Source organism: Accipiter gentilis, chromosome 23, assembly GCF_929443795.1.
Source record: "Accipiter gentilis chromosome 23, bAccGen1.1, whole genome shotgun sequence".
NCBI lineage: Eukaryota > Metazoa > Chordata > Aves > Accipitriformes > Accipitridae > Astur > Astur gentilis.
The window spans coordinates 2,834,381-2,856,757 of NC_064902.1; the positions used below are offsets into that span (position 1 = coordinate 2,834,381).

The 22,377-nt window shown below is 36.4% G+C and overlaps 2 protein-coding genes across 2 annotated transcripts in view; one reads left to right on the forward strand and one right to left on the reverse strand.

The window, feature by feature from the left end:
• Nucleotides 1-22,377, reverse strand: part of SYN2 (synapsin II) — a 196,055-nt gene that overhangs the window by 63,394 nt on the left and 110,284 nt on the right. The window lies entirely within an intron of this gene.
• The window catches only part of TIMP4 (TIMP metallopeptidase inhibitor 4), a 30,223-nt gene continuing 8,349 nt past the window's right edge, over nucleotides 504-22,377 (forward strand). Inside the window, exons 1-2 of the mRNA XM_049826799.1 lie at nucleotides 504-803; nucleotides 20,149-20,246. Of these exons, the coding sequence (XP_049682756.1) occupies nucleotides 674-803; nucleotides 20,149-20,246 (228 nt within the window). The 5' untranslated portion in view covers nucleotides 504-673. The remainder of the gene's footprint in view (nucleotides 804-20,148; nucleotides 20,247-22,377) is intronic.

A 22,377-nucleotide genomic window follows, 5' to 3' on the forward strand; every position in this document is an offset into this window, starting at 1 on the left:
AACTACCAATTGTTCAAGGCTCACAAACAGAGCATTGAAAGATTTTCTTTTCATGAATGAAGTTCTGTCCAGCCTGCAAACAGGGACGTCATTTCAAGAAAATGCACAGAAGTGCAGGGGAAGATCAGGGACTGCAAATGAAAACAGAGCTTAAAAAAGGACAGCTTTGTTTACTTGACCAAAATAGAGAAGGTAGCAGAACTAGTTTTTACATTCAAACTGGAAGGAAATTTACTAGAAAAAGGTAAAATCTTTCTTCTGCTTAAGATCATAAAATCAGCTTCAGATACTTGTAAAAGATGTTTTTGTAAAGGCTTTTGATTATTAATAGTTCTACTGACTCATAAGAGCAACATAGCAATGCTTACTAAGGTAACCTCTCCTCTGGTACAATAACTTTCACCAATGATGTGCTTTTTCCTTAAAGGAAGGCGGAGTTAGGAGTTAGTGTCAGGGCCATAAATAAGAGGGTCCTATGTCAGGGAAATTAGAAGTCAGTTAACATAAGCGTATACTCAGAGCGAGCATTAGAGGGCTTTCCTAAACCATCCAAGTCGGTTGAAATTGAACTGCATGCGGAAGAAATCAGATAGCTATTAGGAAGTTTAGATATAAAACCAACAGTAAGAAAGCATTTTCTCTTGGCTGACCGATTAGCTGTGCTTAAGGCAACATGACTCCTGTACTGAGTACCTTGTTGTTTTCAGTGCTTCTACTTCTGACCCACAGAATTCAGGAGCTGGTGGAGGCGTGCAGCTGTGCCCCCGCTCATCCGCAGCAGCTCATCTGCGACTCGGCTTTAGGTGAGTCAGAACAGCTACGTGCTTTTAACGCGGGTGGTGGGAAATCAAATGGAGCTACTCGGACTGCTGTGAAATTTTTTTCGTACAGCTGGAGAGGAATATGTTTAACCAGGTGGCTTAGTCTCTCGAAGGATTTTAAACCAAAATGACTACAGAGATCCCTTTTAAAGAGAGGGCTGGGGGGGGGGGGGGAGGTAGTAGCTGTTCTGCTTTTCTTGTTTTTCCAGAACATTTTGTGGTTACAAATTGTTGAAATTGCTGTATTATTTAGTGGCTTGCTTTTTTTTTTTTTTTTTTTTTAAATAGGAACAGCTTCTATATGAGGTCCTGACTTAGAGTAAGCAGGGGAGAATACCTTAACTTTCAAACAGCTACTGTTAACAGTATCTGTAATAAAATATCCTATCTAAATATATCTGCTATGTGTAAATGATGCATAAAGATATTTTTTATACCACTTTGGGGGGAAAAAAAGAAACACCACCCCCAAAATAACAGTCCCTAGTGATAACATGTTGAAACACTTGATCTTTGTTCTGCTATACTACAATTTCTTCAATTGGTTGTTGGGGATTTTTGCCATTTTCAAAAAATACTTGAGCAGGAAACTGATAGGCCCTTTATATTCTGCAGATGAACTTCTGTATAAATATAACTTTCCAGTCTTTAGGATAACTGTGTTTCATGATATTCAATCAGCACTGCCGTTGTCAAACAACTTATAGAAAGAAACTAAAGATCGCAAAATTACACTGCATGGGGATAAGAAAATGTGACATTTTGCAGTCTTTTGATTTCATTAGCTCAAGCTAAGGCTGGTTAGCTTCCATCTAGTGTGAACAGTAAATGTAGAACATGAGTTTCCAAAGTGTCACAAAATTAGCATCTCTATGGGGCAGGCAATACCTTCTGCATACTGATTAATTGCTTTTATACCCTGACAGAAAATCTTTGTAGCCATGACAAACTCTAAGCTCTGTTTGTGGCCATCAATTAAATTGTTTTTTAATCTGCTTATGTTAAGCAATCTTTTTCATTAAGTTACCCACACTAGGCATTACAAACTTGGGGTTGCTTAAGGTGTGAAAGAAAATAGCTGTGCTACCAGGAGTTTAATTACATATGTATACTTTTAACTGTATTAGTCTGCTGCATTCTTAAACATAAGAAAGTGACAGTTTTTGAACAGATTTCATGTAGAGATTTTCCTAAATAAACAATTTCACAGTATAGAGGAAATTCAAAATACTCATTATGAGCCATCTTCCTTAGGGAAGCCATACTGGCCATTCTTATGATATATATTAAAGTTTGTTCCATTCTTAGATACATTTCACAAATGGCAGCTTTATGCTACTTTTTATTTGTATTTAAATACTGAAGAAAGTAAAATAAAACTACTTTATATTTGGACTTGATGCTCAAGCTCCCACTTCTATAAATATTCCTATTTAAGTAAACTGTACCTTTTGGCTAGGGAATGTTTCTATCAAGGATCCCTTTGTTTAATCTTTAAAAACAGCATTTCTATATATTCTAAATGATAGGAGGATGTAGATATTCCTTCACATAAATATGCTATACATACCTTTATATACACTTTTGCACATAAGTATACATAAAACCTGCTCTAAGCATTTATGGATTAATTATTTTATTTGCTTTGACCACAGTATCTTGCATAAGCAGAGCAAAATTACTTTGAAGGAGCTGGAGAAGACCAGTGGAGTTGTCTGCCCTGTCTAAGAGAAAACTCCACTAACCACTTTGGCAAAGCCAGCTCCTCCGTCTCCGATGCCAGAAGTCTGTTTTTTTGTCCAGGCTGTGGGCTGGGGCTGCCCTGGGGAAGGGGCAGCAGGAGGCTGGAGCCCGGGACGCAGCACCATCCCCTGGGAATGAGGGCTGTGCCCACAGCTCTGCTTTGTTTTAAGCAAGGCGGGTTTGAGGCCACACCTGTGTCCTCAGGAGGGATTGTAAAACCCAGGCCGTGCTAGCAAGTATCCCGTGCGGTAGCATACCTCAAACTTCTGTTAACATCACCATACTTAAAGATGGTTTTTTTCCTAAGATTTAAGAAGATTAAAGATTAGATTGAAGATCTGTACTTCAATTTCAGCACTTTCATACTTCCAAAATCTTGATAAAGAAAGAAAGGGACAGCTCTTCAGCTACCAAAACCTATGGGAGTTGCATGCTAATACAGCAATTTGCTGAGACTATTCAATTTTTTCCAGTTATTTTTAAGTTCATCCATCTATGTACCCACAAACACATTCAAGTATCTCACATCTTATTAAAAAAAAGAAACCATGCCATGCCTCTGAATTCCACAGTAAAGTAAAAACTGAGAGTAAGTCTCAGTCCTGCTCATATTGCTACCAACCATTATATGTACTTCAGCTACTCCATTATTTCTCAACTTCACTATATATCTGTAACATCTTAAATTTCCTTTAGGATCACTTGTGATGTGGGTGGAGTGAAAATGAAGGTGGAGGGGGTTGAGTCAATAGACATTACTTGAGCCGCTAACTGAACATGTGAAGAAACCTTAGCATTCACATGGGTTACCCAAGAAAAAAAAACAAGCAGAGAAACTAATTCAGTCTGGGACAAGTTCTTTTCACTTTTACTTTTGTTTGCATGATTAGTGCTGTGACACTTTGTCTTTTACTGTCAGGAGGCTTTTGTGGCTTTACTCCTTCTAAATATCCACAGCTACCACACAACCTGAGTAACTGATAGAAATAACAGGCTTTCTGACAGACCTAGAGTAAAAGGGAGCTTCTGGTCCTGCAAGGTGCTGCCTAAAACTAAAATAAGGAATGAGTGAAGAGCCCTGCAGGTGTTACATGGTTGTACACCGCGGGAAGAACAGTAACGATGGGGAGTAAATCCTGAGTGCCATGCCAGTCCTGCCTTTTATCTGACCTTGTGTTTGTCCATCTCCATGCTTAGCCTTAAGAGGGTGTGATTTTGTACAAATTTCAGCAGTTTTCATGAACTTCTCAGTAGTTTTAAATTTCGCTTCAAAGAGAGATAAATCTTCATTTGTAGGGAGTGCCTAGCACCATATAAAAGCACTTATAAAAGGGAGATGCATTCCTCTTGTGTTCTTCTATATGGTGCTGAGGCCCTCCTAAAATCTGCTGAATGCCTTCAAACCCCAACGAACACGTATACCTCTCAAGAGGACTTTCACTGGGAATGGAGACGGGAGGTTTATTAAATAGCATTTTCATGCACTGCACTGCTAATTATCAGTGCTAACCCCCCATCCCCCAGAAGAATCTGGGAGGCTTTCCTCCTTAAGACATGAAATGTGGTGAGGATATGCTGTTTAACATTTCAAACTTGGTAGTGAGGCACCATAGTGTCAAGCTGATACAAGAAATTTCCCCTGAAAATGGCTTTTTTGGAGAGAACCATGGATGCAATTGAGTTTATCAGATAGTGTCAAGATAACAGATTTCCCTTTTGCCACTGACTTCAGTCTTACTGGATTCAATTCTAAACCAATGTTCACATCAAATTAGACAATCTGTAGAGAGAAATGGTATATGTGGAGAGGACCGACTGATCCCTTTCTAAAGTTCAATTCATGCTGGTTTTTCCCCCTTAGGCATAAGCAAGGTTATTTTTTGGACAGTAGGACAAATATGCAAATACTTTGCATTTCTTAGCTATGTAACACCAGAACCCAATCTTTAAAGTTAGATGTATTCTTTCTGATTTAAACTTATTGTTGGTTTTTTCTTAAACATATATCAAAAATGATATTTTTACTGAATGTTGGGCACCACACTCCAACAGAAATGACTAACAGATCTTGAGTACAAATAAATATATAACGTAGCTGCAGAGAATAGTTCTATAGCTTTAAAGAAGAGTGGCACATTTCGAAATATGATGGAAGCTTTACAGCTGGAGCTTGGCAGCATTTTCAGCCTGTTAAAAACTCATAAGATCACTGAGATCAGGCATTGTAAAGATGTGCCAGATGATATATTAAATTTTAATCACATTTAAAAATAACAGTAAAAATTTTATTTAAATACACCAGAATTAAGTTTTCAAAGTCAGCTCCTCTGGGATAAAATTACAATATGCTATTTCTTTATTACTGAATTTCATATTAAAACTTTCATGGCTCAGTGTCCCACGATTTTGCCTCTTTGCAATAGAATATCTAGTTTTGTACTGGAATGGATTAATTTATACATTATTAGAGTGGGAAGTAGCTTTGCCTGATCGGAAAAATCAGCATTGGAAAATGTATGAGAAATGTAGACAGTACTTTTTCCAAATTAGGGGAGAAAAGATGAACAGTGAAATTAAAGTAGACTTTATATTTTTTTCTTACTATATTACATGATACGCACTCACCATATTCTTAATCTCACAGACTCTACTTGCTGTGCACAGTGTGATTATGCAGATACCAATTACCCACATGTTTAGGTTGATGAGCACCTTCAGTGGGGGTTTTGACAAAATTAAGCAGCTATGTAATTAACTTCATGTGTTTGGGAGCACAGCGTTCATACAAACAGTAATAACCATACCACGTAACGAAAGACCATTAAAGACAGAGATGCAACAGACCTTAGTCTTGTGTGAGGGTTTCAACAGAGTCCCATAAAAAGTCCCGAATCTTGAAGCCACTGCTTGAGGCAACGGGCAAGACGGCCTGGCTGGAGAAGGCTTTTGCAGACCCTGGCAGGATCCTGGGTCTCAGGCCATGCTTTCGGACACCCCACTGACAGACACGGGGCCACACGGCTTACATCTTGGAGTGGCCTGCAGTCTTTTAGACTTCTCCTCCACAGCATGGACAGATTGTAGTACTTGTATTCTTGTCCTGCCAAACGGAGGCAGGTCTTACTGCTTCACAGCAATGGCCTTCCTCTAGAGTGGAAATCAGTGACAATAACGCACAGGTATATTTCTAGAGTAACTTGTCACTGACTGGAAAGGATAATGCAGCTACAATTTCTCAGGGGTCCCACACAGAAATGAAAGCTGAGTTTCTATTCCAAGAATTGTGAATTTGATTATAGAAATAATGTACTTGACTTTTGCTGTTCTAGTTCCCTCTCAAACAACAGGAAATGCACAGCACCTGAGCACGTTACTTGCAAGAATTATTATGAAAAAGAAGTTGCGAGACTGTATTAGTGCCATTGATAGAGCATGCTGCTAGAATAATATTTGCAGAACCCTAATTACATTAGTCAATGAATCATCTTAAAACCAGCTAGAAATTATACTAATCTCAAAAGTAATGTTATTCATGCTTGGTAGGTTTAATGCAGAGGTGCTGAAAATGAGGCACTTCTCATAGCCTCCCGTCCTCAGCAAGTGGCTGAGAGAAGCTGAACTCCAGTCCTATGCTCAACAGAGTCCCACAAGTGTTCAGAAAACAATGTCAGTATGTAGGAATCATTAACAGTCATACCCTTCCCAACATCCACTTTTTGTTATAGGCCTAATATTAAGTTCATTAACAGAAATTGTTGAGAAATAGACATTTTACCCTTAACTCACATTTCAACAGACTCGTAAATGACATAAATACCAAAACCACTTTTCACCTATTTTGGCTGTACAATGTCCTACCAAAGTCAGTTATACAAAAGGGGATACTCCTCTAAGTATGAAAGAAATACATAGTAATTTTTCTTACTTGTCTCTTATGCATACCTTTATACACATTAATAGTATTTTCAAATAAAATTTAAAAAATCCTAAATTAAGTGAATCCTAGAACTTATTTAGTTTGAAGTACCTACTGATGCACTTAGAGTGAAGCTCCTAACAAAGAAAAATATCTGCAACCCTGCTAAGGCCCATCACAGGTACAAATAAATGCCTGTGTATTACACTTAAGTTATAATTGCTGTACATACACATTTCTTGGCATCATAGCCTGAAACTTCTAAATGCTTTAAAAAATACAAAAGATGACTGCACTGACTGCAGAGATGCTGTGCTGTTAATCATTACTTGCAACAACATGTATTTGTACCTGCTTTTGCTGAATAGTCAATAAAGCACCTCAACATTAATGTTCATGAATTGCTGGAGTGCTGCTACGGGAATAGCAGTTTGAGTCCTTCCATTTGCAGTTAATGTTTAACAAAATGTTAGTGACAGCTTCCTAGGATGAAGACCGTATTTCCTGTTTAGGACTAGGAAGTATTATCTGAATAAGATCTACAAATAACCCTACATTTACTCGAGCTTTTAAGATAGAAGCAAACATTTTGAGAACTTACTTCAAAATTCCATGTCTAGGTAGTTTCCCAACTTACATTTCAGTTCTGAATTCAACACTTGAATTGCATTGCCAATATCATGCAAGTCTAAGAAATAATTTCCAATCTTCTGTAAATTACTGTTCTTCAGAACCCTGCCATTTAAGCATGAGAATGGGGCTCAGTCTGGAAAAATGCAGTCACTCTCCTTTCCTTTGCTCGTTGAACTTTTTCATGGCAGTGTTCCCAACAACTTAGAAGTTGTAGCTGTAAAATGAGGTGGCATCATGAAACTGAATAACAGGACAGAATTTTAAGGAGCCAAATCCACTGAGCACAACACTCCTGTCAATTAGAATGTAGTTGACAACTGTAAAATAATTTAGCTTTAGTGAAACAAACAGAGTTGAGTATAGTGTAGTAAAATGAAATCTCAGAAGAATTATACTAGTTGCCTGCTTTAGAAGTAACTCAGTAACACTGACTCATTGCTGAATATGTTACAAATGCAGGATAAGAAAATTCAGGAACCGTGTTACTTTTATTTAAAAGCATGCATTATAGTGCTAAGAAACTAAACCCCATGATTTAAAAAACAACATTCTACACACACTGTGTAGAAAACAAAATTCAAGCTTAGAAACAAAGATCAAATAATATAAAACACAGAACATGAAAGACTGCCAAACTTTTAATCCTATTAATCTACCAACTTTAATCCCTAACTTTCTCATTAAAAAGTATCTCAATAATATGGAGTTTCTTCCACATGGAGGAAGGGGCATGCAGCTATGAATGGAAATCTACAATAACATTATGTATGTTGTTCTACAGACTTCAGAGTATAAAGAGAGTGTTATTCTTCAGCTGAAATTAGGCAGATGTTGATTACTAGTCAAATGATGTGGTATTTGAGGCTTGTGAAGTAAAGAGAAATATTTCTGTTAACATGAGTAGCAGCTGTAAAAACAGTGCAGAAAAATAAAACTGACCTTAAACAACATTAGGAAATCATGCTATTTTTTAGGTAATATTTAAGTTAAAAGAATACCACACATCTGTTAAAAATCCACTCACCTCTTCTATTTGAATGTTTATAAAAACTAGATTTTAAAACCTCACTCATAAATGGAATGTATTCTTCTAATTAAAAAAAATAAAATCGAATAATCTTCTAGTTTAACAAGGAAGCCAAACCTGATCAACCCTTGCCTTCAACAGAAGGAATTTTTGCATCCCGAGCCAAAAACACACAGAGATTCACAAAATCCTGACCTACCTGAGAGTCCTAACGAGCTTAAATATAGGCCTCCTACATTTTGAAAGCCTCAAATGGAAAAGCATTTTGGATGCAGACTAGCACACTTTTGTGTTAATTAAACACAAAAGAGTAACCAAATTCTGCAAAGCATTTTCATTGAAAAATAATACAGTGCAAATTAGTATCTGTCTGAAATGGTGATAAAATAATACTTGGTATCTGGTTTATTGACTTCCGAAGTATTCATGGTTCTTTTCAAGTTGGTGAGTTTTTGGAATGCAGTAATTTTTTCTGAATAAAAATGCCATGAATAACAATGAATGATGAAATATCCTAAATTAGCATCTGGAAAAGGAAGGTGTTTCACTGCTGTCTTGTGTAACTAAAACATTTGCACAGTGGCTATATTAACTACGTAGAGGGACCCATACTGATTAACATACTAAACCTTTTCAAATGTATTTGTGACTTTCTCTTCAACGTCCAATATGTAGGTCTAGCTCCTTTTTTTCCTTGTTTTCTCCTTTGCGTTGAGTTAGTAGAATTTAGGTCTGGCCTAATGCTTACTTTAAATTAATCTTCCCCTTCAAGAACTTCCAGGGAGTTCTTTTAGCCCAAGTGATAAAACTTCATGGTAAGGATTTGATTTTTCAGTTACAGATATGGTTGTTATCTCACCATGCTTACCTTCTCATGCAACTGGAAGCACCACCAAGACTAGGCAATGCTCTTCCATACATTGCTTTCCATAGAATAAGGGAAAAAAAGCCTGCTATTGTTACAATTACATTCCTCAACAAGCTCTGTGGTTACAGATCCCAAACACTTGTGCCTAAATAGTCCAGTAAGTTCCACTATTTTTCTTTCTTGTAATTTCAGAAATTGTGGTTCAGTTAATTACTGTGCTGCTGCTTTAGTTATTTTACAGCTGGCTATAAGCATTTATTGATGGAACATCAGAAAACTAAAATACAAAGCAGGAAAAATAAAATTGCCTTTACATACTAACTAGCAGAAACATCTTTTGAACTAAAGATTCCTTGACTTTAGGTCTAGGAGTTGTGGAGGAAGAGTGATTATTAACAATGTAGACTTACAGATAAGAAATCCATCCTACAAACACAGAGAAAAAGATTTTTTCAGATTCACTCAATGTTGGGCTAACTTTGCTGCTGCTGCTTTCTTTTTATATCAAGAATTGAACTAGTCTAACACCTTCAAACACCTGAGTTGGGTTACAGTTTGGAAATGAAACTACCGTTTGCTGATCTGTCTTATTGAAAGATAAATTGATAGATGAGATGTTTGCTAAACACATTTTTTCTTCTTCAGCTGTTTAAAGATCATTCAATATCATCTTGCTTGACTCTCAAAAGAGAATAGAAAGTATAGGGGTTTAATGTTAGGTTTCCACTCCCAAAAGTATAAGGATGATCTAGCAACGCAGCAGGTATCCTGAAGTAATCATCTATCTCCCTACTGGAGTCTGAAACAATTAAACCTTGCATAATAATTCAGAAATCAACACTGCAAGAGAATGGTTGCAGTCTCCTTTGTGTTGCAAGCATCAAAAGCAAAAACTGTGTGGAACACCTGCACTGTATGGCTGTGACATCAGACATCGGAAAGATTAGCCAGATTTATTCTCAAAGCAGTGTATTGTAATTGCTATCTCATCACCAAGCTGCTATTACCGTCTATAATTTGGCAGCACTCCTGTGGCAATCTAGGAGTCATCTTTGATCTTCCATAAACATTGCACAAACCATTTCGACAAAATGCATCAGTTCTCATTCAGTACCTAGACTCAACTTCCAATCTACCCCTCTGCCCTCGCAAGATCTAGAGTCTCCTGTGTAAGACGACAAAAATACATGAATACTATGAAACGTTTTGTCAGAGATGATGAGGTGGTCAGCAAATTTTGATTAAAAAACCCCACAACAAAACCAATTGATGGTAAAGCATTTGGACACCCATGTCAGAAGTAGTCTCTAGTTGACTGGAAGTGCTTCAGATAAGAGAGAATTATGGCCATTGTAAACTATAAAATAGAACACAATGAAACAGACATATTTTGCATTTAAAGGACAGAACCTAAACCACATGGATGCCAAATTCTTCTCTAAAGAAGTTAAAAATTAGTACAATAATGAACAGGAGATGAAGCCCTTTCAGTGTTTAAATAAATCCATAACAACTAGATTCTGAAAGATCACACATAAATTCAAGTCAATTTGCAAAAGTGTAAGTTGCCTAGGAGTTTAACTCAGGTTACTTATTGTAAAGAAAGGTAAGGATTTACATGCCTCCAAGTTGAAAACCAAATAACTGAAGCAACAAAAAGCAGAGTAGTTTTTCAAAATATAGAGTACAGACCTTTTTGCATGCAGTACAGATCATCTTGACTCAAAATACATGAAATGGAGTTATAGCACTAGCAGAGCCTTTTTTGGACTCAGAGCAGAGAAAAATGACAAAAATCATAAATGGGAACAGGATAAAAAATAATGGCATTTTTATGAGACTATAGTTGGCAAATCCTTCAGCATGAACAGAGAAACCAGAATATTTGCTGTTAAGGGACTTGCTTTGAAAAGGCCTTAAACATTTCAGGTTAAGGGCAACTTATTAAGCCATAACATTATTCTCATGGTACTGGCACTTGATAGTATTACTCATTACTTTGTTTCATTAAAACACAGCAGACGTGATCCCTGCTCCAAGCGACATATGTAACACACGCAAAGATTTCCACAACTACTTACCATATCAATGGATACGAATATTCCCCTACTAAGTGAACAGCATGGGAATGCTCAAGTACCTATATGCAGTACAGGCATATCTACTGTATTTCACACCTCTATTTTTCAGAGATTTCAAATAACTGAGACGGCATTCATGCTAATTGTTCTGGAAATTTTGCAAATGCAAATCAAATACTGAAATACAAATTAAATAAAAATCTTAATTCTCCTAAATATTACTTCTAAGTCTCTAAAATAATCTGCTTTGAAAATATCAGTGTATGCAGAGCTACACATTAGGTATTTAATTACTTATTTTAAAACATTATTTTAATGTCAAACAATCAATAACATTTGCCTTCTTTTGGACAAATTGCCTTCTTTTGGCAGCGTTAGCGATACCTGTGAGTTTAAACCAAAGTTAGGATGCTCCTTTTGTGTTGCTAATACTTCTTTCTTCCTTTCATATGTATTTTGAGAAATTATAATCTTTTCCATATACAGATATATAAATACATAATCATGAATATTTAAGCAAGTTAATTTGCTTTCTTCCTTGGTCAAACTCAAAGCATTACAATAAGCAAATGTGGCAAGTCAGTCTATTACATAACTGAACAATTTAGCATATTTAGTTAAAAATATGGCAGAGTTGCATAGGGAAGGTGGTAATGCTGTACAGATGGGACAGTTGCTTTAAAGTATGGAGTAAGACATTTACAACCTCTTGTACATTTTAGAGGTTTTGTAAGAAATATAAATCAGCAGTCAATACACACTACTTTATTTAGAATTCTACCCAAGCTATCTGTTCTATTTTTTCTATCCTGTGCAGTATTCCTTTAAAGTGGGTTCATTAATTTTTGCCTGTTGTGACCAATTCCATGCAGATTCCTCTCCTTTTTTGAGGTTAAGATTATTCTCCTTGCCTGCTGACTCTTTTCCCTCTCTGCAAGAAAAATTAAGCATATCAAATGTCTAGTTTCCAATCTAAAGAATTATTTTTTTTTTTGTCATATCTCTGTCCTCATGGAACCCAAGTATTCAAAACTATATTCTTGGGTTCCTCTGGCAGCTTTGATAGCATTACGTGCCAGTATTCTTCTTCAAGAGACCACGAGTTTGTAAGATTGGACCGTAATATACTGAGTATACTATTTATGGCATCTAGACACAGAGAAGGTAAATGAAATACTGTGTCTATACCCTGTCTTTGGACTTTCTCTTGGACTCCTAGCATTATTTTACCATAACTTGAGGTTAGGTGAATATGGTAGGTGAGGCCAGTTCTGCTCACAGACTTTTCATTAGTTTGCTTTCTGGCTGTTTGCATTTAAATTCTTGGCCAGTTACAGATAGATGCCTGACTTAAACTGGAAGCAAATCTGACCTGCAATTGTGTATGCTGGCCAGACTACTCCGAACAGAAATTCCACCTGGAGCAGCTCCTTGGTTATAAGGAGGAATGAGTTACAGTCCCGTCTGTGTACTGAATCTGGTGAATTAACTCACCTCCAAAACTGAAGGTGGGCACTGCTGAAAATCTCATTACCAGATTTGCCCCCATTTGTCTCTTACAGAATACAAAATATTTTAGCAGTTGTATAGTACAAGGAGGGGGTGGTCCTGGATTGTGCTGATCACTGATAGAGAAAGAGTGACAGGGTGTTAATAAAACTCTTTTTTTTCTTAATCCTATAGGTAAATGCTCTGAAGATAATCACCTATCCTTTGGTTGGAACTGTTTGCTAACAGACAACTCTTGTCTGAGTTTTGTTCTTATGTAATGTTACCTGTGGCACTACCACCACTGTACTGCAGTCTCTAGTTATTTCAAAGTAGTTTATCCCAATATTTGAATGAAAGTCATCAGTATTATGTCACTGATTAGTTAATGCATCAATTCTGGAAGTTTCCCTTATGATACTGCAAAATAAATTAAGGCATATAAAATTAAGAAAGCCTTTTATAGTCAATTTATATGAGGAGTCTATGTTCTTAAAAACAGACAGGCATATCTTTATCAGATGGTGTAAAGTTGTATTAGCACCAGTAAGAATTACCACCAGGTAAACTGAAGATTTACTATGAATTTCTGTTTTGATACACCCAACTAAGTAGGAAGATAACCCCCATTTCATAGTGAGGGTTACAAAAAGAGCATAAATACAAAATAGTATAAATACAGTTTTACAAATGTTTCATAAGAAGCCCTTCTCCTCTCCACTATTCAGAACAAAGAGTGGAGATCTCAGAATGAAGGAAAAAGTATACGCCTGGAAGTAATACAAGCATATCATCACAAGAACAGAAAAAGCCATTTCACACAGCAACCCTAGACGGCCCGCAAAGCCCAGATTCATTTCAGTTGTTTCCTGCTGTACTATGCAATTATTTTAGATGGCTGGACCCAGAAACTTGACCTTTACAGCTTCAAACAAACAACTTGGACTCTGTTCTCCTGAATATTCTTTTGATAAATGCTTTCAGTGGGTGTATAAACCCAAGATGCACTAGAGCCACTCATATTCCAACCATGTTTTCAGTAGCCTATGATCAGAACAACAGAACTGCTAAAGTGCAGGAACAGAGGCAACTGAATAAGAATTACTGCAATTTCTGTAATAGTAGTATTTACCTCCTTTGGATATATAAAATAGCATTGGATCTCACAAAAGTGTTTGTAGTGAGGCAAAATCCAGAAAAGCAAACCTCCTTCATTAATCTCTTTTGAGAAAAATTAGTCTATATATAGGCTTTTGATTAAAAAACCCCAAACCCTCCTCCCCCAAAAAGTCAACAAGGCTTTTGGACAAGAATTTTTGAATTGAATAGACTCAAGGTCTCTGTGGTTGGGGCTCCTGCAGTTGTCACTGTGGTATTTTCCCTTGACCCATATTCTGGGTGTGAATCTCCAGGAATTGGAGACATTTAGGTAGCAAGTTTAAGCTACTGCACCCCAAAGAGGAAAAAAAGTTCTGATAGGTAGATGGAAGTTTTAAGTAAACTTAGAGTAGAAGGGTTAGCAGAAACAGCTGCATATTATGTATGTGAATGTTTTCCTTTTGGTGAAAGGTCACATTTTTATATATAAACGTTCATTTGAATATAGGGACCTTCAAAATTATGTACATACATATTATGTGTCCATGGTTCTGCTTTATTTCATACTGCATACTCTGACCAATATGTAATTTCAGAAAAACACCTTTGTTTTCCATTTTTGCACATTTGGATGCTTTCTTTTATCTGTTCCCATAAATATTTGGGATGCCATGTTCAACCCATCCACGTAACAACAATACACTTTTATTTAGATCCGTCTCCTTGTACCACCTATTCCTTGTCCCTATAACAGCAATAGCATCTGGAAGCAGCTTGACTGAAGTGTCAGACATTAAAGAGACAGGTAGAAATAAGTGCTGAAAAAAAATCACTCCATGTATTTTAGGTAATTAAATGAAAGGGCTAAACTGAGGTAATAAAATTTAAGAAAAAAAAGAGCTGCATGAGTCATTATCGCAACCTGGTTCATAACTTTTTAGTAACTTACATCTTTCTTTTCCTGTCAACATAGTTTTTAAAATCTCATTTCAAGGTTTTTGTAGCAAAGCTGATTTTGATTATAAACCTGTGTGATATGAAATAAACTTTCCTGATTGATTTCTTGAGAGAAAGACTGCTTAAAAGTGATAAAGATTAACTTTCTATTCAGATAGCTATGCTATAGTCTGTAAACTTAGTCTGAAGTGAACTGGAGGCTATAACTGAAACAGATTCTTCCTCAAGATGCCTATTTGAAGGGTGTTGCTACTCCTAGTTCTGATCTCAAATCCAAAAGGGATATAATTATCTGGACATGTCAGGGCTCACTGCTCTTATTTTCTTAATGAGGGCTAACTGACCTCAAGCAGCAAGAATATTCAGCAGAAAGGATGGAGAAGAAATCAGAGACTTTCATTTGCAGTTTAGGGAGCTGCCTATTTTTGGTGCAGTGTCAATGATGGATGCACCTTTTCTAAAATTTGCAAGTAGCCTTAGAGGTGCATAAAAGGAGATAAATCCCAGGAAAAACCAGGAATACAAACGGCTGGCACAGTTCCAGTACTACACCTTCCTCTGCACGCAGAACCACACTTATTTGTTCCTGGAACTCAGAATCTATTGCAAGGCTAAGGGACAGGATTTAGCCCTTATTTGCACAAAAAGCAGCTAAGGCATCCCAGCCTAGACAACCTTGCCCTTCTATTCATTAACATACCTATTGCTGAAGGACTGGAGCTCATTAACTAAGGAATTCTGCTTTAAACTGCAACTCCCTAACCAAAAATATATTCATTTACAAATCGTAGGTATTACATAGTTTATCACTGATACAATGAAAACTCCAGTGCAGCTAGTATTTCAAACTGGATGCATCCATCGTGACAATAATCTATAAATCTCTTCTAATTCTAGAAGACAGTGAAATATTTTTCTTCTGATAGAAAAAAAAAAAACTCAGAAAAAAAATACTGAACTAAACCCAACATAAGTAAAACAACAGTTCAATAGTAGTCTGTATATCTCATAGTACTGTGACCTGAACACACTTGACAACTTTGTTCAGGGTGTAGCTTGAGTGTTTTTAGAGTCCAAACAGATGACAAAAGAGATTTTCAAAGCTCCAAGTGTCTGGCTCCCTATCTGCCCATCTTTAAAATCTGCACTCTTTCTAGGAATATTTTTATTCTTACTTATATTTTGTTTATTTTTAGGTTTACATATTTAAAATAACAGTGCACATAAGCAGTTATGATTTCTTGTTCTTATGTCCAGTAATATCTTAAATATTTTCCTATGTAAGTATTTTTCATTATATAGTTACTGATATTTAACAGATACTGGGGAAAAAAGATCTCATTTATTCATCAGTTTTTACTTTCTCCCTTACATCTTATTTCTTAAGGATAATAAAGTTAATCTGGAGAGTGAAGTCCAATTTGTTTTCCTTTTTGAAGGAGTAATAAAGTCAACTACTTTTGTTGAGTAAAGTTGCCTCTCTTCAAATAATAGTTCTGTGATCAATAGGTTAAGAAAAAAGGCTAAATAGCATAATCTTAAAATTTGTGTAAGTATAATAATATTATATAAAATAGTATCATAAAGACTATATTATTTAATAATATTAACTTGTAACAAAGACAGTAATTCTTCACTAAACAGTTTTCCCTTTGTTAATGCCTTATAAATAACTCCAGAGTCTAAAAAGGTACTACTTCTAGGGAACATCAGAATTTCAGTGGACAAAGCGCAAGGATGTACTTTATTCTGATTCCATAGATATCTCTGACTTGGTATGGGGCCTTCAGTGTGCTGCTCGATTCTTTGTGTCTCCTCTTCTGTGAAAAACATGCTCGTATTTCATTGCGTATGTCTCTGTAGTGAATCTAATGGCAGTGAATTTCTTTTAAAACAAGCCCCTAGTAGAAGTAGTTCCTCATGAACATTAAAACCTCTAATACACAAAGTGATGGTACAGTTTATTTACAGGTAAATAATTAGTGTAGCTAATTTCAGAGAGATATCACCCAGCTTTACGAAAGATGCAGTTAATGCCTAACTTTCTACTCTTATCGTATATGAACACTTTTGTATTGCATAAACCCCCACACTTTTCTCCTGACTCTATAAACACAAATATATCCGATGTTATATTCAGGCAGTTCTGTCCTTTACCCAGTTTTGTGGATGTAGAAATGGTTGGAAGATGTTTATTATTATTCAGGAAAGAAGGAATCAAAATATTCTTAACACATTTCTAATAATGAATACCCAATAGCCAAGCCAATTTACTAATTAGAACATTGTCCTCCGATAACTGCAATACGCTGTGACACTAGTCACCAAAGCAGCAGTTGCTCACAGAGGCAGCAACCTGACGTTACGAACTCGGCATAAGCGTGGGAGCCACTAACTGCCAGTACGATTTCTGTTCTGAGGCCCTGTTCTACCTGCCCCCCGCACGGCTGTGATCACGTTAACTTCCTTGCAGCTCAGTCACCCGAGACAACCTTCAGCTGCAAAATGGGGATAGAAGGTTAAATTTTATAAAAGCACCACAAGTTACGACATATGAGTTCTGTAGAAATGCTACATCCTACTACTGAAATATTAGAGTGAACGGCTTTTGAAAAACCACATATATTTTTAATGCAGAACGAATTTGAGGCAGACTGAATCATTGGCATTAGAATATGAAGGCTATGCATATGTATTTCATATATGTAAATTCCTCATAAGGAACCAATAACCGTCTGACAGCTAAAATGACATTACTGCACTAAACAACCAGAGGTTGTTCTCAGTCAAACAGAGGAGAAGCCAAGCCAGCCATGGTATACTTGAAACCATTTCTTGAAAAGAAGTGCAGACTAGGAGGAATCCTAACTTATAACCACGAGTGAAGAGAGGAAGATGGCCAGGCCCAGGAATGCTCAATCAGGAAGTGCTTGTGGTTAAAAACAGAAGCAACCACATGAATAAGAGGTTTCAGGAGACAGCTAGACGACACTGATTGCAAAAAAAATATTAAAGCACAGAAAAAGAAAACCAAGAAGGATTAACAGGCCCCAAAAGATCCGTGTGCATGTGAGTCTGGTTTCAGGAGAATAGAAAAGTAAAACCCAAATAACTAAAGATTTAGACATCCTGTAACAATAAAACTTTCTTGTCATTAAAAAAAATAATATCTCAATTTGGTCTTCCTTCACCATCTGGAAGCTTTCTCTTAAACAAACAAATGAATGAAACACACACAACATAAAAATAGTTTTCATTCTCTTCTACACACCCAGAAAAAGATGTCTTAATGACAAACCCCCAAATGTTATACTTTCAGCCTTGCATAACTCCATGGAGACCCTTTGAGCTATCATTGATCATCCGTAATGTTCCTCTCAGACGCTAGTAAGCAGAATTTAATAAAAAATATGAAAATGAGTAAGGTTTCAATATTAAACACAAGGGGAAAAGTAGTTTTAATTATCCTACAAATGTCTACATTAGATAGGCAGGAAAAGATTTCCTGCATACAAACCATGTTATGGTATTAAGAAAATAATGGAGGTAGCTCCCAACTGTTGTCTCACCCCTTACCTTCTATATTGAATGAACTCTTTAATGAGAAAACCTTTTTTTAGGAAGTAATGATGCAGTGGAAAGCAATGCAAACAAAACAACATGATTCTAATTTGACCTTTCCAGCAGTATAGTACACACAATCCACAATACTTTTTATCTGGAATTAGATCAAAGCACTTAAGGAGTACTGTTAATTTGTGGGAACATAACACATCTGCAGATGATTAAAGAGATGCTGCCACTTACCATTTGAAATGAGGAATTTGCTGTTCATACTTAAAAGAACTCTTTCCTTCCGATCCAACCCATAAGTCTAAAATGCTCCTTTAAATGAGTTTAAATGGCTTGGGAGGAGGGAGCATTGTGCTCAAAGATAGAGGACTCAAGCTTTGAAGCTGTAGGCATCTGCATCGTGCTGATTATTACATTTAGTTTGCTCTGCTAATAAGTGAGGAAATGAGAATTGCCCATTATTAGATGGGACTGACCTCTATTTGGCTGTAAGGAAAATTACAGTCTGGGTTTCTTATTCTTTTTCTTTAGATATGATGTTTAGAGGTCAATCTATCAAAGACATGCTTTTGGGGGAAAAGTGTGATTTTGATGCTGAAAGATTTTCCTCTGCATCATCTTGATATTTTTTTCAGTGAATGGGAAGTATGAGGATTTCACTGTAAGAGTGGTCAAACCCTGGAACAGGGGCCGAGGGAGGCTGCAGAATCTCCATCCTCGGAGATACTCAAAACTCGACTGGGGACAGCCCTGAGCGTCCTGATTCAAGTTGAGCAAGAGGTTGGACTAGACCTCCAGAGGCTCCTTCTAGCCTAGCTTATTCTATGAAACGTCATGCCTGTTTCATACTAATTTTGATAGAATGGTTCTTTTCATCATGAAAAATAAAAACAAAATAAAAAAGAAGGCGTCTGAGAGTTGCCCTCATACTGAAGACTATTTTCTGGTCTCTATCGTACCTACAGATGCAGATGTCCTTGCACAGATCCACCTCTGCCCAATTGCGAGTTGGACTTAACAGTTGAAGTGGCGTTCGACTGTTGATTGCTCCAGCCTTTGCCAGTATCTCTCCATGCAGAAACAGATTGTTCTAACAAGTACTACATCTGCAGAGGAGCTGTGATAGCAGCCATCCAGAACTGAGCAAAAACAGGACTCTCTCAATACTTTTGGTGGATAGAAGTCCCCAGAGAAATTTTGGCCACATACCATATTCTTAGAATCCTGTTACTCTCTGTGCCTAATAGTCCTGGTGTATTTTAAACAGCATATACAAGCGAGGTGCCTCAAACAGGCAGGAAAAGAAACCATTTCTTCTTTCATAAAATCTCATACTTTCCTTGTTTAAAGAATAGGAAGTAAATAAAATATATTAAAAGAGGGAGTAATTAATTTATGCAGGTTAACACAACTAATGACGTGTTACATTAAGAAAAATGCTAAAAAGTTATAGTCTCAGAAAAGTGAATGCAAGACTATTCTCTTCTTGTCTTCTGATTTCATGCATAAAATTGATGCTTTAATCTTGTCTGGTACCATCTTTCAGAGTGTTAACTTCAAGTCGATTTAATTGATCAACAATTCTTCTGTCATCAACAGAAGTGTCCCTTTCATTTGCTCATTGACTATAATGATGGGTGTTTTATAAAATTTTATGGAATTCAAGTTTTTCAAAGACTTTTATGGACAGTTTTTGTCAAAACTGAGCAGTAACTTAATTTGGATTTCCAGATTCATGGAAATTCAGATTTATATCACAGGCAGACCACTTATTTTTATCTTCAGGAGTTAACTCAGTCTACTGTTCTTATAGTAACAAGCCTTAAAATCTACTTCTAGCTAAAGTGTAAAAACAGTGCTAAAACCTATCAATATAATTTTTGCTATTGCTTGTAAAATGAGATTTATGCTTATTTGCATTAAAATCTTTTTCTCTGTTACAGTGATTCGAGCAAAAATATCCAGTGAAAAGGTGGTTCCTGCCAGTGATGATCCTCTTGATACCCACAAAATGATCCGGTATGAAATCAAACAAATAAAGGTACATGGAATCACTTAGCTATTTTGAAGTTCAATGCTGATAACCTATGTACGTGACTACAATTTTGCCCCAGGTGCTTTAAGCTGGAAAAGGCTCCAGCTGTATCCATGGTTAGACCCAGGTAAACTACACGGAATAATTCAAAGTAGGGACTAAAAAAAGGGGGAAAAGGAAAAGGAAAAGGAAAAAAAGGAAAAGGAAAAAGAAAGCTGTTCTGACATTCATGAGTTGCTTGCTAAATATATTTTGACAAAAAATTCTGTTATTCACAATTGCTTTATGAAGACTTTATGAAAACCTACTTCAGTCTATGAATGGTGTTCAATACACATTTGCTGTTTCTGGTGGATATTTGATCACCTATGTTGCATTATGATACTGCAAATCTCTGGCTGGATGATGCAAACTTTATAACCAGAGGAAAGCATTTCCAGCTGAAATAGCATGGACCTTTGCTCATAACTGAATAGGGATATTTGCAGAAACGGGAGTCCTTCCCTGATATTCATATAAACAAAAAATCTATTTGTATGAATTTTGCTAGGAAAGCAAACACAGAGTGGGAGCACCCAAAAATACAGTCACTCAGAATCTCACAGGATTTTCCCATTATTTGTTCAGCTCCAATAAGGAGACATATTCATTAATGTACTTTAAGAAGAAATATCTTGATTGCATTCAACTCACCATCAATCTCTCACTGATGGAAAAAAGATCGTGATCTACCTGTTTCTGGAATACGCAAAAGACAGATAGTGTCTCAATTAAAATGCGTTAGTGTGCGTTGGTGGGGGGTTTTGTTTGTTTGGTTTGTTTGTTTTAAGTCTTCTAGGTGGTTTTATCTCTCATTTTTCATAGACTATTATTTTGTGCTATTTGTATTGATTTGTGTTATTACATTTACTGGGAACACTTACATAGATCATTATGGATGACTATGTGCTTTCAAAAAAAAAATTCAATCCTTCAAATTGTATCAGTAGATCACCTCAAAGGAGCTTTATTAAGAAAAATGTATGGTAAACAACAATATCTCAAAATATTCACAAAGATAGTTATCACACCTGACTGCTGTTAAGGTTTTATAGCAATTTCAACAAGCCAATTCTTTTTACCTTGCTAAAACAAACCCCCAAACTCTTCACCATCTGCCACTTTCTGTCTTCATAAACTATTAAGGATATTTTCAAATGTTTCTTTATAGAAATAAGTATAAAAGTACCAGAGCAATTCTCTTTCCTTCCATTAGCACTTCAATATCCTGTTGCTCCCCTGCAACACTTCAGTAACCTTGTAGAAAAGCAAATTATCTTATACTTCAGTACAAAAAAAGAAGTCTAGTCTGTGTTGTTATTTTCAGTCTATAATCATGTTCTTCAGTAACAGCACACCGGAATCTCTGAAATACATTCATAAATTGGAAGTGCTTTAGAGCTTCTACCAAATTTTTATAAGTGAAGGTCTATTCAAAACTCAGGCATCAGTAAGAGATCTTTATTTAATTCCACTAAGCTTCAGAAGGCAAGTCAGCTAGGACTGGACAAACCAGAGAGTTTTATTTTCTAATAAAAGATGCTCTACATCATTAGATACAAGCTTAGACTAAAGACAAGTGGGTCATAATAGTCCCACCCTTCAAATTCTTGCTTCTGGCCAGAAGAGAGTTAAGAGGAGGTAGGAGCTGAGGCTTCCACCCACACACGCAGGCTGCTCAGCTGCGTTGGGACCCCGCTCCCTGCTCAGCATCTCTAACAAAAACAATAGAAGGATTTTTGTTTGAAATCTCCACAACACAGAGCAGGTGAGCAAACGGGAGCTTCTGTAAACTGCAAATCTTTTGTGGGATGGCTAGTAAACTCGGTGTGGCACCGCAATAAATCCATGAAGGCAACTTTACCTGTGCCTGGTAAATCATACAGGAACTGACAAAGAGTGATGTAACCTGTTACTGCATATTCTAAGCATATCATTCAGAGGTAGCATACAGGTGAAAATTAAACAGGACAGGGTATACTGAAAAATTACTGAGAAATATTCATTTTTAAGTCAACAGAAGTTCAACAGGAAAGTGTTATGGATAACACTGTAAAGTCTGCATCAAGTTAAAAAAAGTAAAGATAGAGTGAGGAAT